A 17,255-nucleotide genomic window follows, 5' to 3' on the forward strand; every position below is an offset into this window, starting at 1 on the left:
GCGTCAAGCAGTACTGACTAGCTCAAGCAAAGGCTGCTGCTTTTGTCCGTGCATACTTGATTCATGTTAAGCGCCAACGGCGAACATATGGTTCAGCGTGATTTACTGCGGCAGCGCCCCCATCACATCACCACGTTCTACCTATGTGCATCAGGTATCAGCTTCACGAACGGCAGTGCACGAACCACTTACTACTAATCAAGCTTCAAATCTTGCCACACTAGCAGGGTACGACGCCCCCCTCTATCCCCATCTACCTTGTACACCTCCATCAGTGCCTGTTCAGTGTTCAGTCAATTTTCAATGTCAATTATTCATCAGGTATTGCTTCTTCGTTATCATTCATGTGACGCCACAGCCCCAACTTCCTCCATGATCATCGGCTCGAATCCCCGCAATCACCTACTCCCGGCTCCTCTTTTTTCATTTCCCATCAGCAGCCTAGGCACGAAATACTAAGTCCGGTCCTGCCAAGAGCCATGTCCATGAAGTGAAATGGGGGCGTAAGTCGTCTCTTGCCTTTTTTTTCTGTTCACAGCCACGCGAGCTCGAGGGGAACTTTGACACCAATTGCGTCATTTCGCGTTGGGATGCCGACGTTCTCCTGGTGCTTTCCTGTGGGTCTGAGTGAATTAGCTTCAGCATCAACCCCAGACACTTTTTTCCGAGCAGGATCGCCGTCGTTCATCGAATAAGTGTGAAAGCACGGCTGAGTATGACTCTCTGGGTACAGACAAGACGACAATGGTTGGCACGTAGGATAGATCTCTGGTGGTTGCACCGTTGCAGGGTGGCTGTTGCATGGCCACGCAGAAGCGCTTTACGAGCAGACATACAATGCTTGTATCTTGTGTTTGGAAGTGCCCATTTCGAGTTTCTAGTGTTGTGGCTGAGAGGAGGGAGGGAGAAAGGGACTGTGGACGCCAGACAGGCCTTCCCTGTTTTAGGCGGGGGCAAACGGCTGGTCACGCCGAAGGGCGAACTGGTCAGAGACCTGGTGTGTGCTGAGGGAAGAGGAGAAATCCCACAGGAAGGTATGTCTGGAGACATAAACAAGCGCTAAAGAGATGGATGGGGACGACTAAATGAACACAGGATCCAAGGTTAACTTATTTGATTATGATCAGTGTCAGAGCCAGAAAATACAAACCATTGACCGTAACGAGACTGAAACCCTGCAACGCTGACCATTGAGGAAACATCACCGCCACCGCCACTCAGAAAACCATTTTCGAACCACCAATCTGAGGGTGACGAAGGCACTAAGTATTTGGGATTTTGTCTTCTTGAACAACAACGTCCACATAGCGAGTGATTCGTTGGATGGCACAATGCGGAAGTGGCAGGACTCGGCAGGACTTCTTGTCGAGGAACCGTGGAAAGGTATGAGCAGAAGGATAGGGCAGTGGTGCTTTCACAGGACGGAAAGACGGTTGCGGGCGGGATGGAATATGGAAGCATTCAGCGGTGGAACACAGATAGAGAGTTGATCAGAGGCGTTTGGACAGGTCGTAGCAGAGGGGTGCGGTCGCTGTCGTGGTCTATCCGCGCGGACTATCGTGCCTGTGTATCTTGATGAAACAATCCTCGACTGAAAAGCACAGTGAAGTAGAGGTGAAATCGAAGCAGGTCGGGGTGCTTGCTCTTCCATATTCACCCTCGGACGACAGAATAGCATCAGGCAGGTACAACAAATAACTCTCGATTTTGAAGTAGTCGCTAGACAACAGCGTCAAGGTTATTTTAATCGGATTTCGTGTGCTAGCACAATTTTAGGCAAAATCGGAAAACGGAAGACGTTTTGACCTACAAAAACTCAGCACCCTATTGGTCAAGGACAAAGTATCGGAGGAAAATGTGGGGATATTCAGAGCATAGGCAGGTGCGAACGCTGATGGTAGTGTTAGAACGATCGCCAGCAAGAGGGTTATGAGGAAGGTGACTTTCCAGACGTTCATCGCAAGTCTCGTGGGATACATCAATCTTATTACCTTGCAGAAGAAGCACCGAATAATACGATGATGGCATAAAACACTAACGCTATACATGAAGTGAAGACAGCTGCTCTCCATAATTTCTAAGAGACAGGTGAGAAATTGAAAATGTCGGGACATGTGAGGAGACGCACCGAGAATCTATCCCGTTTGAACCGATATCTATCCACCTTGATCTCATCAGTAGTTACGCGGGAAGTACACTCAAAACACCGCAGCCTGATCCACCCCGCCCACTTGAAGGAACACCAGCCCTGAAACGATCCAAGCGAGTTTTATGACGGTATTGGTCAGTGCGTGGGCTTGGGGACTGTCTGTGTTGGTTCAGGTGGCCAGAGCAATGAGATGTCTGGGGGTAGGAACAGGGCGGTGAACACTACAAAACTGGTGTGCACTATGTAATGCCCACAACGGACGTGTATCGGTCGTATGGGAAGAACGCATTTTGAGGGGACTCCATGTCGAAGATAAACATACAGTCTTGTTAACGGTTGCTTTTCTAGTGGGCATTTTTGAATGAGTCGTGCCCGTGATGTCAGGTGATGTGGCCGGCAGCTGGCTAGCGCCCAACGGACTTTGCTGAGGTACTATAAGTACCAGCATCGCTTCTAACACCTTGACCACCCCAGATGATCTCAAGACTCAAGGTACAACGCCGAACCTATTAGAAGAGCCCATTAATGTAGACAACGGCACAGGATCACGTCTACTCGAAGGGAGATGGGGAATACTGGCCAGAGTAGCACTCAGGTCTTTCAGTGGCTGTTGACGTGGCAGTCACACACTTCGCTCCATCAGGATCATTGTCTCATTCACATCGGCTGGAGCTACTGTTCCAACGATTACTCCTAACACATCCCAGTTTCACAATTCTGCGTGGCATATCAGTCTCGCTGATTTAAGTTGACAGCGCATAAGTACTCACAACGCCTCCCGGCCGCCACCGTAGGGGCCGCAGTCAACTTCTCGTTCGTCTAAAGCCGCGTAGCATATCAGTGTCGCTGATTCAGATAACAGTACGTCAGTACACACAACGCCTCCCGCCACCATAGGGGCTGCAGGCGACTTCTCGTTCGTCCAAAGCTGCATAGCATAATATCGCACTCGCTGATTCGAGTGTCAGTGCGTGAGTACTCACAAGCACGTGCCGCCCCGGCAACCCCTAGTGCAGGATAAGCTGCAGCAAGAGCAGCAAAGGAGACGAGTGTGGTGAAAACAAGGGAAAGCTGCATGCTTCAAGTTGTGATCGAGAGGAATGATGTCCACCGTGTCGATCTTCGACAAATCTCGTCAGATAAGGCCTTAAATACCTTCTTTTTGCTGAAATAGTACAGGCGGAGAGGGACCGCCGCGCCATCATGCCAGTGACTTGTAAGTCTCGTGCCGAAGAAGATTCATGTTGCATCATGTGGGATCTGTAAGGGATGAACTTGTTAGTATTCGGATACAGTACTTATGAACTTCAAGGTCGGAGCTCCCTCGCTGTAACGATTCAAAAGGGCCAACGACACTGCCCTTCGAGGCGGAAACACCGCATTTGAACTTCGAAACCCTTCATCAAATTTCCACAGTCTATCGATGTCCATCCGATTCTGCGGACCGCGTTCCCATCATATGCACGGACTGAACGTTGGTACAGTATCCAAATATCAACTGCGCTTCCTGTATTCTGTAATGGGTTATGGTGGTGATCACTGATCAAGCAGATTTGTGCCACGCGGTCACGTGCAACTGCGCGTTTCATTTAGTACTACGCCTCAGCCCTCTTTGCCCAGCGCACTAGTAGTTCCAAGTACTTCCTATGGCTTCATCACGTACGTCCTACTCCAACCATCCCCAGGCCTCATATTCACTAAAGAACGCCGCACTCTCTCTTCTCCTCAGATCCTTGTCGACGACAGTGGTGCGGGAGAGGTAGTGGATGCTATGGTATGCTCTGGAGTACGCGAAGACTCATACCAGTACGGAGTACAGCGAACACTAGTGATGTATAGCTAGAGGATAAATGGAAGTCTGACTGGCTCGACCGCATAGAGCAGCGTGAGTAAGTGCTTGTTCACTTGTTTCTCTGTGCATCATAACGCCCGCTGTAGAGTTCAGATCCAGATTCTGCTGTATGTCCTCAAGTTGAACCATGAACCCCGTTACCGCCTGTCCAAGTGCTACCGATAAAATGTCTTTCATCTCACCCGTCACACACAGTCGCTCGCAGAAGAGGAAGAACGAGAAACCAAACTTCATCACCCCTTCCTCTGTCCAGCTTCTCCAGTTTTTCATTGCCGGTGCTGCATCGTTGTCAGCCCACTTTCGCCAGCAGCCATCCAGTAGAACCAAGGTTTCCTTCTACTTTGCACCATCGAAGCGCAGTTGACGATTTGGACGTGGACCACATATGCGAGATTGATGGTCCACTTGAGATTTCCTGGTACTGCAAGTATCCTGTACTTTGCACTGTCGAACAAGTCTGTTGAACCTGCCTCTACTACAATGGCTTGTACTGTCAGCAGGAGCGCGTCCGAATAAAACATCCAACGTGTAAATTGAAGGACCGCACTACAGCAAGTCTACTGGACACCTGCCAGCGTCAAAGCACGTATTGAAGATCTCGGAACATCCTCGCTTGGTGTCACATGAAAATTGCGGGGCTTTTAAATGGTGAGTTTCATTTCAACCATGAGGCAACGTTTATCTCGCCTAGCAGTTCCCCATCTAGTGCTTGGAGCTAGACAGAGATAAATCAATGTTTGGCTGTCTTTTGCCAGGTACCGACGTAATAGAAAACGCGGTCTTACAAGAATGCCCCATCATGGAGCTTGTCCGGGGCCCAGAGGATTAAGTGACTAAAGGTGTGCGTTACAGGTTGCATCCATACAAACCGAACCGAACTCGCAGGCGAAATACACAGTTATACTCTATAATGACGTTAGACTCGACGCTCGGATGCTCAACTGCCTTTTTTGAGAGACGGAGATTCTTGCCCGTGGACAGAAACGGATCGGTTTGAACCTATGCACCATTCACTCCCCGCAACAGTCAACTATTACACTCCCGGTCGGGTAATAAGGTTTCTCTTACGCTCTTTTTACACCCTCGACTTATGCTTGCTGGGTTTCTGCCCTCATTCCAAGTCATTATGCGCTTCTAATAAGTACGTATTCGTGTGAGGGTCCATGTACAGAATAGCTTGCAACACATTCTTGGTATTGTTACCAAGGTCCCGATTTAAATTTATACTACTCGCCGAGGTTAGAGTTCCACTTACCAGCTGTTTTTATTCTTTCTTCGCTTTAGTGAAATATATAAATGTGGACACACCGCTCTCTACCGCCGTGAGTGGTTTCATAAAAGCATCTCTCAATGTCTCATCCAATTTCATCAGAATTCGATATCATTTTTGCTGGAGGTGGGTGACAACATCTTGTATTGGTTTGCCCTCTTATTAACATAGCGCTGTGCAGGCGGTGCTACGGCGTGCGTTGTCGCAGGTCGCCTGGCTGCTTGTGATCACTCGCTCAGGATTTTAATTCTGGAAGGGGGTCCACACACCCTCAATAAAGCTGCCCATGTTCAGCCCTACCAATACCCAACACATATGGCGCCCACCAGTACCACGATGACGTTCAACATCGGAAATCCCACTCCACGTCTCAACGGCCGTGCACCGATGGTTCCGTGCGGTCATTGCATTGGTGGGGGATCAAGTGTGAATGGTTCGTAGCACTTTTGCAGCGAGAACATGACTCTGATGCTCAGATAGCTATGGTATACACCCGTGCGCCTGCCTCGGATTTCGATGATTGGGGAGTCGATGGTTGGGAATCTAAAAATTTAATCCCGCTCATGAAGAAGGTCCTCGATTGAGTTGCCGTATACCTCTCAAGCTGAACTATTCATTTCATAGCTGGAAACGTACGAGGTACAGCCCGACCGTCCAACTCACGGATACAGTGGGCCTATCAAGGTGTCATCTGGTGGGCGGAAACTAGCTGTCTGCGATGAGTTCATCAGTGTTGGCATGACGTATCACAAGAGGCCATATGCCGAAGACACTGATGATTTAGAAATATGCAACACATACAGTGTGCGCCACTGATATTGTTTCCCCATCTGCGACTACTAACGAGATTCATTTCAGCCATGGGCGAAGTGAGCTTGTGCTCGTAGTCTATTGTAACTTCAACTTATACACGAGAAGGTACATTGACGGGACAACAGGAAGGCGTTCCGATGCGGCCCACCATTATGTCTACAACCAAGCTCACAACACGAATTTACAACTGTGGGTCGGCAAGCGCGTGAAGCGCGTGATCTTCGAGTGAGTGGTACGCCTTAGATCACAATCGTGCCTAACTGTGTTGATGACTTTTTCGCATCATGAAAGGGACAAGCGTGCTGTGGGTGTTGAGTTTATCAGCGACCCAGTATCTTGCCCGGACGCGGATCAGTCATCGAGCTTTGTGAGAGCATCAAAGCTTGTTGTCGTCTCTGCTGGGGCGTTCGGTTCGCCAACCATTCTCGAGAGGTCTGGGATCGGTGCCGAGGCAGTCCTCAAGCGGTGCGGTATAGAGCAACTGGTGAACTTACCTGGCGTCGGAGAACATTTTCAAGGTTGGCTTTCAACCATTCATTTCGTGATGTTAACTTACGGTTATCAGATCACGATGGCGCCTTTATTCCATACTTTGCTGCCGACGGGGTTGATACTTTGGATCCTCTCTGGCGCGGGGAGGAAAATGTTATACAGGGTAAGTATGCTCTCGCCGTATTCCCAGTACCTTTGAACCGCCCAAATGTAGAAAACCTTGCGGAATGGGAAATTAATGGCAAGTCACTCGTTGCCCAAAAGTTGGTACAAAACCATCGCTGCTGGTGACGTGCTAAATAGCATTTCAGTGGCAGCGATGCAAAGATCAAGTGGCGTCCTGACGACGATGAGCTGAAAGCCATGGGTCCAGTTTTTCAACAACGATGGAAGGAGTTCTTCCAGGACCGCCCAGACAAGGCTGTTGCAATATTCGCCATCTTTGCAGGGTGGGTGCATGTCGCCCTGTGTTGATGACGTGTGGATGCTCACGATAGCCAGATACTATGGAACACTCATGAGTGTCCTTCCCCCTCGCAATTACTTTGTTGCAACCTGTTATACGGTAGTACTCCCCATCTACCCGCGATTTTTGTTCTGAATTTTCCAATAGCTATACCCCGTATCTGCTGGCAGCGTTCATATGAAATTGGGAGAGAATGGCAAAGAAGAAATTGACTTCACTACAGGCTCCCTAGATGAGTGAGTGGCACATTTCATTTCAAGCTGTGTACAACAATAATCCGTGCAGCCCATCCGATATTATACCTCTTAACTTTGGGTACAAAAGGATCCGCGAAATATTGCGACGCATGCCCTCCTACAGAGGTGAAGTCCCCGCCGGCCATCCTTCTTTCCCAGAGGGAAGCAATGCAGTCACCAGAGAAGTGACCGGACCAGTGGACATGAATGCTCCTGATATCATCTACACTGCAGAAGATGACGAGGCGATTGATAAATTCCATCGTGATAAGTGTATGTCATACTATCCCCATCGTCATGTTAAAATACTGAATCCACACTCAGTGTGTTCGGCGTGGCACCCGGTATGCTGCAACTTTTATAATTCTACATGAGGTGCCTGATCTTTGCGTGTGGAGCTCGGGACTTGTGCTATGAAGCCGAGGGCAGACCAAGGAGTCGTTGACGCTCGGCTAAACGTGTACGGCGTGACGAACCTCAAGATTGCGGATATGTCTATCGCACCGAAAAATGTTGGCACGGTGGGTACTCAACTGGGAGTTATTGGCATACAGTCTAATCGTCTCCCTAGAACACGTATTCAACGGCACTCCTCATTGGAGAGAAGGCTGCGATGATCATTGCGGAAGACTTGGGTATCGATCGCAAACCATAAATGTCGGTGTGATAAAATGCTTGGACGCGTCTGTGAGTGATAAGCCTGTACATATGGCATTCGCGCACCCAGAGATGCGTTCGGGGTACTGGGGGCCCCTTAGATTGGACTGTATTGTCCTCCATAAAGTACAACTCTCGATAGGACATAAAATTGGATTTTAAAAAAAGTATGTACATACTTGGCGTGTAATTTTTGGGTTTCAGATCATGGACGATGTGGTTGGAATGATGTTTTTGATGGAGCTCGATGATCCTAGCATCGCCATCTGGAACTGGCGCAAATACTCGTGGTAAGGGTAAGAATTTGCTTATGAACGCCTAGTGCTCACGGCGCAATATAAGATGTTCGGGGAATATAGTGAAACGATAAATGCTGGGGAATGCACGTGCATCGGAAAGGTAAGAAGTTTAAAGGTCAGTACAATACGAAGTAATGGAAATGTCAAAGGAATGTAGTAGACGGCCGTAGTGGAAACAGAGTAGGCAGGAACGCAACTGTTACATAGCGCCAACATCAGTGTCCCTGCCAGATGGCGACTCGCAGTAGAAAGACTCGAGTTGGCGACACAGACGTTCCACGCAGTGTCACAAGGTAGTAGCTTAGTGGTAAGGACATCGGGTCTACAACAAGTAAAGTACTGGGGCTTCTGCCGGTCCTCTACAAACGAGACACGCGAAATAAAGATGGTACAGCTCGCAAGGCATGTTTCATCGGTCGGAAAGACGGTTGCGTGCAGGAAGGAAACTAAAGCGTTCAATGTTCAGCGGTGGAACACAGATAGAGAAATGATCAGACGAGTGCTTGCCCTTGCCCTCGGACAACAAAATATCAGGCTTGGTACAATAAGACAATTTGCATTTGGGACATCAGGACAGGCCAAGTGCCTCTTGCAATTGGAGGCGCGTCCTCCGTACCAATTTCGAAGATGAAACCACGGTCTTGTTAGCTCCCGCGGGCATTTTGAATGAGTAGTCGCGGATTATCAGCTCAGGAGATGAACCAGCAGCCAGGTGACTACACTACAAAAACAACAGAACGGATGACGACCAACGGGCAGGTCTGTCTTTGATATGGATCAACAAAGGCCATCCTGCCCGTTGGTGTAGCTGGTACTCACGAGTCGCAGACTTGGAAGGACGCGGTTACTACCCGAACGTTGCACCTCACCGAGAATCTACGAACCGACATCTGTCCACCGCCTTTGGTTCCGCGAGACGTACATTCAAAACACCCCGCCTACCAGCCCTGTGGCGATCCAAGCCAGTGTTATGACAGGGCTATATCTATCAGCGCGTCGAGAAACTGGGATTGGGAACGGTTCAAGCTGCCAGAGTGAATCGGGTGTCTAGACTCTGGGGTAGAAAGAGGGCGGTAAATGCTACGGAAAACCAAGTATTGGGGTTAGCGCTCATCTATCGAAGACGAAATTACGGTATTGTTAGCAGCTGACAATTACATGTCTCGCGGGCATTTTTAATGAGTAGTCGCAGGCTGTTAGAGGGTAATATCAACAACCGGAGACACTACACTTCAAAACCAAAGCGGATCAGTAAGTGGGACGCCAAACTAAACTCACCGGAACTTGCCGAGGTACTGTATATTACCAATCAGCCACAACGAATCGGTCAAGTGATTGGTGAACAGCGCGCGGCCCCAAACGACCTCAAGACTCTGCTCAAGGTATGTCATAACATTGTCCATATCCCGAAAGTGCTAATTAAGACTCGGCGTAGGCTCAAAATCATGTGAGTCGTCTACCCTACACATGAGGAAGGAGGAGAAGGGGAATCTTAACCACAGATTACTAACCCAACCCCCACCCAGCGCCCCAAATGGCTCAACGTGTCACCCTCCGCAAACGCCAACCATACAACACAACCTCCAGCCGGAGACGTATCGTAAAGACACCCGGTGGAAAACTCGTATACCACCACCTTAAGAAACTCCCCACTCAGCCTAAATGCGGTGATTGTGGTATCGGACTTCCTGGTGTATGTTCTTTCTTTCTTTCTTGGAGTCGGGTTTTTGAATGAGTTTTGTGTGTTTAGGTCCCTGCTCTGCGCCCCCGCCAGTATGCAACGATTTCGAAGCGTCAGAAGACGGTGTGCCGTGCCTATGGTGGTTCGCGGTGCGGCGACTGCGTCAAGTCACGGTGCGTTTCCTTCTTCCCTCAGCGATACTGGTGATATCTAAAACATGAACAGCATTCTACGAGCATTCCTTGTTGAAGAGGCAAAGATAGTCAAGAAGGTCATCAAAAGCCAACAGAAGGCAGGAGGCCGCAAGTAAATACGCCTTGTGGAGAGGTCGCTTTATGGCTATCATCATGCATCTTTCATTTGTCTATCGCATCCATGTAGAACCGCCACACCAAAATCCAGACCGAGGAGGTCAGTATGCAGTTCTCATGACGCCTTGATGCAACATAGTGTGAGATGAAGCACAGTCAAGTGGTATTACATAGGATCGAGACTGGAGCATACAACATTATGTTGTGAGATATCTGAAGACATGTCTGTTCCGCAAAGAAATTCCATCAAATCCTCGTCGCATCTCTATCTTCCGCAAAGTGTAGCGGTCGGGGTACGCTAGGGCCTTCATAGTCCGAAAAAGGGTCGTCCTCCTTCTTGTCGTCCTTCTCCATGCCATGTCCCAGATACTCTCCGCCTGCGTAGGAGTATTCAGGGGGTTTGCTGTCGGAAGGTGGTGGGCCAGACGGCGGGGCATAGGCTGGTTTGTATCCAGGATCATAAGGTGGGTTGTAGTGCGTCGGGAAAAGGTCAAGTCGCGCTTGGTTTGAGGGAGCCCTCAAGGCGTTCGCAGGGCTCAACGGGTCGATCACTTGACGGTAGTAGGCAAAAGCAGCAGATGTGAACAAAAGGGAAATAACTTCAAATCCATCAGCCTCGCTGTACGAACTCAACACGAATATCTATACGCACTGATTTCGAAGATAGTCGCCACGATCTCACTCCACGAGTCATGGTTCCACTCGTTATCGCAATCTGTCACAAAGTAAGATTCACAACGGAATAGGCACGAGAACTCAAAACTCACAAGACGTGGCAGCATCCCCAGTCATTGGCGCCGGGTTAGTGCCCCATATTCCGAATGCCTACTTACGAATAAGCCACGCGTCACAACATGCTGTACAAGGATACTGACGGTGTCTACATCTCCGTTTACCGAAACATTTATACATTCGTTTATCAAGTCACTCTACCCAAAATAAGGTCAGTCAAAAAGTACAAAAATAGAGCACATATATTTACCTTGTAAGTGAAATGAGTGATGGAGCGCATCAGGCCGATGCCAACGACAAGAAGACCCGCGATAGCGCACAAAAATGCATACATCCTAACCATCCATGCTCGTTGCTGCAACATGGGAGTCAGTGGTTGGCGACAAGGTCATTACACGAGCGACTCACAGTCAACGCACTGTAGATGCCGAACACTTCTATCCCGAGTGCAACGGAATACAGGACGCCTTGGACAATCGCCAGTGGAACGAGTTTATGATAAGCGCCTGCGGCACAGGGTAAGCAAACATTCATGTATGTACTGAAGTGATCACAGACCATTGCCATCGACGACGGTCAGCTCTTTGAAAGACGCAACCTGCCAAGGCAAGCTCTCAGGTATGGATCAATGTGGCATGATCCAATTACCTACAGTCCTAGAAAGACGATTAATAAGTGCCACGTTGACGACGGATAAATAGAACTCACCATGCTAAAGACCATATTGCCCCGATTACCGAAACTTCATAAAAATAACGATAAGGATACTAATATGAGAATACAGGGCTGACAATGGCGACGTACATGCGAGGACAATGGGGCGCAGGCTTCGACCGTAGACGCGGTTCACGAATGCATAAGGAGGAGGAGCTCCTGCGAGGCTGTAACATAAGCGCTCTGTACACCCCTTAAGCTGGCTGCGAACGTACCTGTTGGAGGAACTCGTCTTGCGGTCATTATTGTCGTATTAGATGATGAGTATCAGTGGAGACGTGCTACTACTGCGGCTGGCAATGCATACAGCTTTAGGTTTCGAACCCAGTTTGAACTCAGCTTCGAGGCGCCGTCCTCGCTCGCGTCATCAACGTCATTTGCATGGAAGCAGCCCCAGCACGTCCAGCACGACTTACCAATTTCGAGGACGCCCGCACTGGTTTTATTTCAACGTGGAACATGCCCATAATCAGCTCTTGCTCTATACTTCCAAGCATTCGTTCCGAAAAGCCTTGATCGCGTGGAGTAACAGAAGGGTGAGAGACTCCGTCAGATAGTGGTGATGAATCATGATTGGCATAACATAAAGTCGACATATGAAGAACCTCGAAGACGCGAGGGATAACCTCAACGAAGCTAGACGGGGATCACCCTCCTAAACAACGAGTGAGCATTGTTTTATTGCATCGTTTCACATCACTTTCCCAGTCGAATTTGTAGCAATGAATTGTTGCCCCTTCGACTTCATATAGTAGCAAACCATTACTGTACAGAGCTGGACACGATACTAATGATTAGATCGGCCATTCGATTGTGCAATTCGCATTCAACCTGCACGATTTGCACATTGAATGGCCGATCTGATGTCAATTGTTACCTTGCTAACGAGCCTTAGCTGAGATGTGTATAGTTATTGCTGCTGCGTCAAACCTTCTATGCCATCGTCGATAATCCGGAACGCGGCACCATCAAAAAGGGCCGGTGAATAGGATGCTGCGTGGCTCACCCATTTCGGTTGTCATACTAGGGTCGGACAGGGCCGACAAACACCTTGCGAAGCAAGATCTCAACTGCAGTGGATTGTGGACTATCTAAAGCATCCATAGTGTAGGTATGATCATGTCTTGAATGTGATATACGGTCTTCGTACTTGAGCGTGAGATTTTTGAACAGTCGGTCGAATGCCAGTGCGTCATGAAAAAACTATGGAACGCGTTGTTTGTTCCTGGAGACGGAATACATCTAGCATTGACCTTGCTTCGCAAGTTGATTCACGCGCTGATGCCTTAAGTACAGGTATTTGGCTGGTCACCGGCAGTATTCCATACAAATGAGCTGTAACTTATAAGTGCGGGAAGGATAGGATGTGAGTACCGAGGCCGAGTTTTGAAAACGTTACGCTGCGGTTCGATATGCAACACTGTAAGCAGAATTCGGAGGCCGGACAACAAGTCAATCAGTCCTGAGCTGGCATTGACCTTGCTTCACAAGGTGATACTAGTGGATATTTTGTTCCACGCCAAATTGCCATTAGACCTGGCAATCTGCTGGCATTGCAGATATCATCTGTTCGAAAGGGTGGATATAGGTTCTTCCTACATCACCATGAAAAACAATATTCAGCACATAAAAGCAAGGCGTCTTCCTACTGTTCCCTCCAGATTAATTCAATCCCATATCACATCCTCACAAACAATGCATCTATCCTTTGTCCTCGTCGTTGTTGCTGTTTTGACAGTATCAATATCTGCCTGTGATAACTGTCCTACGGTTTGCCAGCAAGATAAAGACTGCTCAAACTGCAGTGATCCTTCTATATGCGTGAGTATGAGTAGTTTGCGTCCCGGATTTAACCACATGATTCACCGGCGTGGTAGGTCGTCGGTGCATGCGACAGGGCGTGAGTCGTGTTTCGGCTTTCACATCGGTGCAGTATGGTTGATATGACGGCCCAGGGGAAACCACAATAGTTAGATATCAAATCTCTACAGGATCAACCAAAAGTCATTCTATGGGTCGTACTAGATTTGTTATGTTCTCAAAGTTATCCATATGGCGGATGCTCCGTTTTTGTGCGGCTTCGGGCGCGATTGTCACTCGGGTCACCGCGCAGTGCTGCAGCCTGGTACGAGAGTGAATCATGCGGCGCAGACAAGGACTTCTGTAAAGTGGCACGTGAATATCCTCCATCCGACTCCATCGCGTACTTCTCTCCAAGAGAAGTATGAGCGCACTAAGCCCCTTTGATCACAAGAGCACAAAGTTCAAGAAAAGTCGTTAGCAGCCCCATTGACCGAATGGAAGGTGCTGACATACCAGAACGCGGGCCAATCGTCCGGTGTTAGCTACCAGGGCGATAATAGGCAGCAAAAGAGCTACCAAGAAGCTTAGGTTCGCACAAAAGGACAACCAATGATAACATGACCATTCGCATGATTGCTGCGGATGAACGAAACATCAGTGGTTGTCATACAGCCCTGATTCTGGGCGAAAAAATCACCAAATATTCACAATTATAAAAGGACTTGATACAGTCCGCCGTACCGCTAGGGCCAAACATCATCTGAAGGTTTGCAGTACCGCTAGATTTTGGGACGAAAAAAAATTATACTTGCCAAAATATTAAATGGTGTCATCAAAAAACGACCGTCAAAGACAGCCAAGGTGATGACGACTCAATTGCGAACAGATACAGATGAGTCCAGGATGAGTAAAAACACAGTCGCCAGCCGCCAACATGCACAGGACAGCAGAGGCAAGTGCAAACAAGCACGGACGAGCAGGGACGATCACAGACAAATACAAATGCAGATGACATGTGCCGATGTGCGGGAATGAGTGCACGAAGGAGAGGTTAGGGAAGGTATGGAAGGACATAAAAGAACTTGTCAGTAGTGTAAATGAATGCAGAACAAAAACACACCTTTTCGTGACATCGTTAGCAAGCCATCTGCCCATATTCTCTCTCCTCCACGTCATTGTTTTGCAGTAGTAAGCTGCGGCTTGAGCTGTCGAGGGTAAGCTATGATTGCCATTGGAAAGTAGCGATAAATCGTTGGAAAGTGTATCAGATTGTGCATGTGACTTACAGTAGCACTTAACCGTGCTTTGAATTGCTGTGCGCACGGACACTTCAGGACAGATAGAGCAAACGTCAAGGGTCCAACTACATACAGATAGATCAAACAATAGATTTCAATTCCAAAGGGTCCGTGTTCACAACTATTCTATGTACTGGGTCATTGCAACCGCTTTTGCGAATTTCTGACATAGTACTTGATCTGTTACTGTACAGAGCTGGACACAATACTAATGATCAGATCGGCCATTCAATGTGCAGTTCGCATTCAACCTGCACGATTTGCACATTGAATGACCGATCTGATGTCAATCAAGCCCCTGGCAAGTGTACTTTGTTGATTGCTTTACCTTGCTAACGAGCCTTAGCTGAGACGTGTATAGCTATTGCTACCGCGTTACACCTCCACGCTTCCCTGACCCGGATCAGCTCCACACTCCAGCAGAGGAGAATGGAAATAATTGCTCATCTTCGATTTCCACAACTTGACGCATAATTGGGACCGTCAGTCATTCTATTAATGTCGCATTCTTGATACCGCCGCTGCCTTAGATATGACTGAGAAGCTCTCATAAGATCCACGATAGAGTTTCTTAATCTTGTACACTATGACATCTGATCCGGAACGCAGTTCTTGCACGGTTCTATTTAGTTCCTCATATCTTGCTTACCCGTTTTGGTTATCATGCTCACCTGCTGATTATTTACAGTGGGGCTTGGTAGTCTTAAGTACAGATATTTGGCTGGTCACCGTTGGTGCGCACCAGCGTGTTCCATACAATGAGCTGTCCACTTATAAGTGTGGGAAGGATAGGCAGTTCAATACGTAACACTGTAAGCAGGAGCTTACTGGGCAACTTCGCTGTCGGGCAGATGTTGTGATAACGTGTAAGGCCATCAGCAAATGCGACTTTGTTCGAAAGCACTCACAAAACGCTCGTGTGTATATTCTTTTTGGTTTAGTTCAAGTTTGCGTTCGTAAGCACACATTTTTGGTTATATGTTCAGCATCTCCACCAATCGCATGAGTGCGCTACTGAAGTCGTAAGCGTTCATTTCAGTGGTTTTGCAGATGAACGAGCATCTATGTTTGGACTCGTCTTGAGAGACACTTCAGAGCGATACTTTTGGGATAGTTCAGGGACACTGTCGCCTAAGTACCTCTCCACCAATGAGAGCGCACGCTCATGGCTCAAGAAAGCTTCAAATGTGAACGTAAACTAGGCCGTCCTTCAGATGGAGATGGGACGTGATGGGACGGACGGATCACACTAATGAACTGGTAAAAATACTCATCATCCCTGACGGAAGTAGTGATGTTCCGGCCCGGCTTGGGCTCAAAGCCCCGGCTTAGGCTCGGCCTGGAGGGGCTTACTATCCCTTCCGGTGCAATCGGCATCCCACAGAAGTCGGCAGTCACGCTTTTTCGCAGGGTTTTGTGTGACTGCCTGTGACCAATTGTAACAAAAGTGTCACGTTTTCCTGCCAAAATGTGTGACCTGCCGACTTCTGTGGGGTGCCGATTGCACCGGAAGGGATAGTAGGCTCGCCAGAATTCAAGCCTGAGCCGAGAGCCCAGGCCCAAGGCTTGGCTCGGCTTATTCAGGCCCGGCTTCGGCTGGCCCGGGGCTTGAAGCCGGGCCGGAACATCACTAGCTCACGGAAGGAAATGTTAGCATGAATGAGCGATCCGAGCTGTTTAGAACTAGTTCCAGACACTCAAAATTGTCCTCAATCAGTGACGGGATTGGGCGCCCTAGGCTCCAGCATGGACCGTATTGCTTTCGGGACTGTCTATCTTCGTGTTTGTGCGCTATTTGTCACGGTCATGGCCACTATACGTAGCTCACGGCCATTCTATTTAGGTCATGGTCATTCTACTGTACTGAACATTGCGCCGATGTACTCTGTCATTCACGGACCAGCTCGTTCGGATGATTACGGATTCGTTATCTCATTGACACTCTTACTGTTCACGGTTTCACCTTACATTATCACCATAGGAGATACTTATATGCGCTCGGGGCTTTGTATTATTTCCTCGTCGAATCAACGCCAGTATCTGGCCTCTCTGTCGTTTCATTGTCGCTATTCTCTCCGCTTCATCTAGCGCCCGTTACACTATTGAGCTCAAAACAACTATACAATCATATTTAGGTTACATCTCCATGTGAGTGTGGAGTTCTGCCAGGTTCTGCCGCGCCCCCTGCACCTGAGTTCTGCCAACAACACTACAAGTTGTCATACAATGAGAAGCAAGATGCTACCCTGGCCTGGATTTATCATTACCCAAATCAAAGGCACATTAAGGAACATAAGGCAGCATAAGGCCCGATAAGGAATTGGTGGTTTTACCGATCAGTGACTCCCGCTCCACCACCGTGTAGCAATGGCAAGTTGTTGCGAAGTTCGAACTGACATTGACCTTGTTTCGCAATGTGATATTTTTTATTCCACGCCAAATTGCTATAGACCTAGCTTCATAGGGTAGGTGGCAATATGCT

The 17,255-nt window shown here is 48.4% G+C and overlaps 6 protein-coding genes across 6 annotated transcripts; 3 read left to right on the plus strand and 3 right to left on the minus strand.

Annotated features, from left to right (window-relative positions):
- Positions 1 to 1,987: 1,987 nt before the first annotated feature.
- EDB91DRAFT_1087396 (uncharacterized protein) lies at positions 1,988 to 3,226 on the minus strand (the record flags this gene model as incomplete). Its single annotated transcript, XM_041316207.1, has 6 exons — positions 1,988 to 2,077; positions 2,129 to 2,248; positions 2,472 to 2,628; positions 2,920 to 2,968; positions 3,027 to 3,077; positions 3,133 to 3,226. The coding sequence occupies 6 exons, from the start codon at positions 3,224 to 3,226 to the stop codon at positions 1,988 to 1,990; spliced, it is 561 nt and encodes a 186-aa protein (XP_041170562.1).
- Positions 3,227 to 3,795: 569 nt separating this feature from the next.
- EDB91DRAFT_1255133 (uncharacterized protein) lies at positions 3,796 to 4,365 on the plus strand (the record flags this gene model as incomplete). The annotated part of the gene is made up of 5 exons (XM_041323922.1): positions 3,796 to 3,808; positions 3,853 to 3,935; positions 3,989 to 4,038; positions 4,088 to 4,153; positions 4,197 to 4,365. The coding sequence occupies 5 exons, from the start codon at positions 3,796 to 3,798 to the stop codon at positions 4,363 to 4,365; spliced, it is 381 nt and encodes a 126-aa protein (XP_041170563.1).
- A 986-nt stretch (positions 4,366 to 5,351) lies between these two features.
- EDB91DRAFT_1255134 (GMC oxidoreductase-domain-containing protein) lies at positions 5,352 to 7,933 on the plus strand (the record flags this gene model as incomplete). Its single annotated transcript, XM_041323923.1, has 16 exons — positions 5,352 to 5,397; positions 5,453 to 5,704; positions 5,752 to 5,843; positions 5,896 to 6,075; positions 6,130 to 6,140; positions 6,190 to 6,309; positions 6,376 to 6,602; positions 6,650 to 6,739; positions 6,791 to 6,839; positions 6,888 to 7,025; positions 7,078 to 7,141; positions 7,190 to 7,278; positions 7,328 to 7,551; positions 7,603 to 7,622; positions 7,677 to 7,799; positions 7,850 to 7,933. The coding sequence occupies 16 exons, from the start codon at positions 5,352 to 5,354 to the stop codon at positions 7,931 to 7,933; spliced, it is 1,809 nt and encodes a 602-aa protein (XP_041170564.1).
- Positions 7,934 to 9,528: 1,595 nt separating this feature from the next.
- Positions 9,529 to 10,362, plus strand: EDB91DRAFT_1350977 (ribosomal protein L34Ae). Its single transcript, XM_041326102.1, has 4 exons — positions 9,529 to 9,616; positions 9,670 to 9,927; positions 9,985 to 10,088; positions 10,141 to 10,362. The coding sequence occupies exons 2-4, from the start codon at positions 9,769 to 9,771 to the stop codon at positions 10,223 to 10,225; spliced, it is 348 nt and encodes a 115-aa protein (XP_041170565.1). The 5' UTR covers positions 9,529 to 9,616; positions 9,670 to 9,768; the 3' UTR covers positions 10,226 to 10,362.
- On the minus strand, positions 10,363 to 11,945 carry EDB91DRAFT_1170497 (uncharacterized protein). The gene is made up of 10 exons (XM_041320177.1): positions 11,888 to 11,945; positions 11,763 to 11,831; positions 11,666 to 11,700; positions 11,517 to 11,556; positions 11,367 to 11,464; positions 11,209 to 11,313; positions 11,102 to 11,155; positions 10,994 to 11,051; positions 10,879 to 10,941; positions 10,363 to 10,825 (listed from the first exon to the last, which is right to left on the minus strand). Exons 1-10 carry the CDS (start codon positions 11,913 to 11,915, stop codon positions 10,473 to 10,475), a joined length of 903 nt encoding a protein of 300 aa, XP_041170566.1. The 5' UTR covers positions 11,916 to 11,945; the 3' UTR covers positions 10,363 to 10,472.
- A 1,667-nt stretch (positions 11,946 to 13,612) lies between these two features.
- Positions 13,613 to 14,813, minus strand: EDB91DRAFT_124382 (uncharacterized protein). The gene is made up of 4 exons (XM_041322343.1): positions 14,596 to 14,813; positions 14,173 to 14,254; positions 13,989 to 14,111; positions 13,613 to 13,913 (listed from the first exon to the last, which is right to left on the minus strand). Exons 1-4 carry the CDS (start codon positions 14,649 to 14,651, stop codon positions 13,677 to 13,679), a joined length of 498 nt encoding a protein of 165 aa, XP_041170567.1. The 5' UTR covers positions 14,652 to 14,813; the 3' UTR covers positions 13,613 to 13,676.
- Between the last annotated feature and the right edge of the window lie 2,442 nt (positions 14,814 to 17,255).

This window comes from Suillus paluster (genome assembly GCF_016628075.1).
Source record: "Suillus paluster strain FC165 chromosome Unknown EDB91scaffold_128, whole genome shotgun sequence".
In the NCBI taxonomy this organism is placed as follows: Eukaryota; Fungi; Basidiomycota; class Agaricomycetes; order Boletales; family Suillaceae; genus Suillus; species Suillus paluster.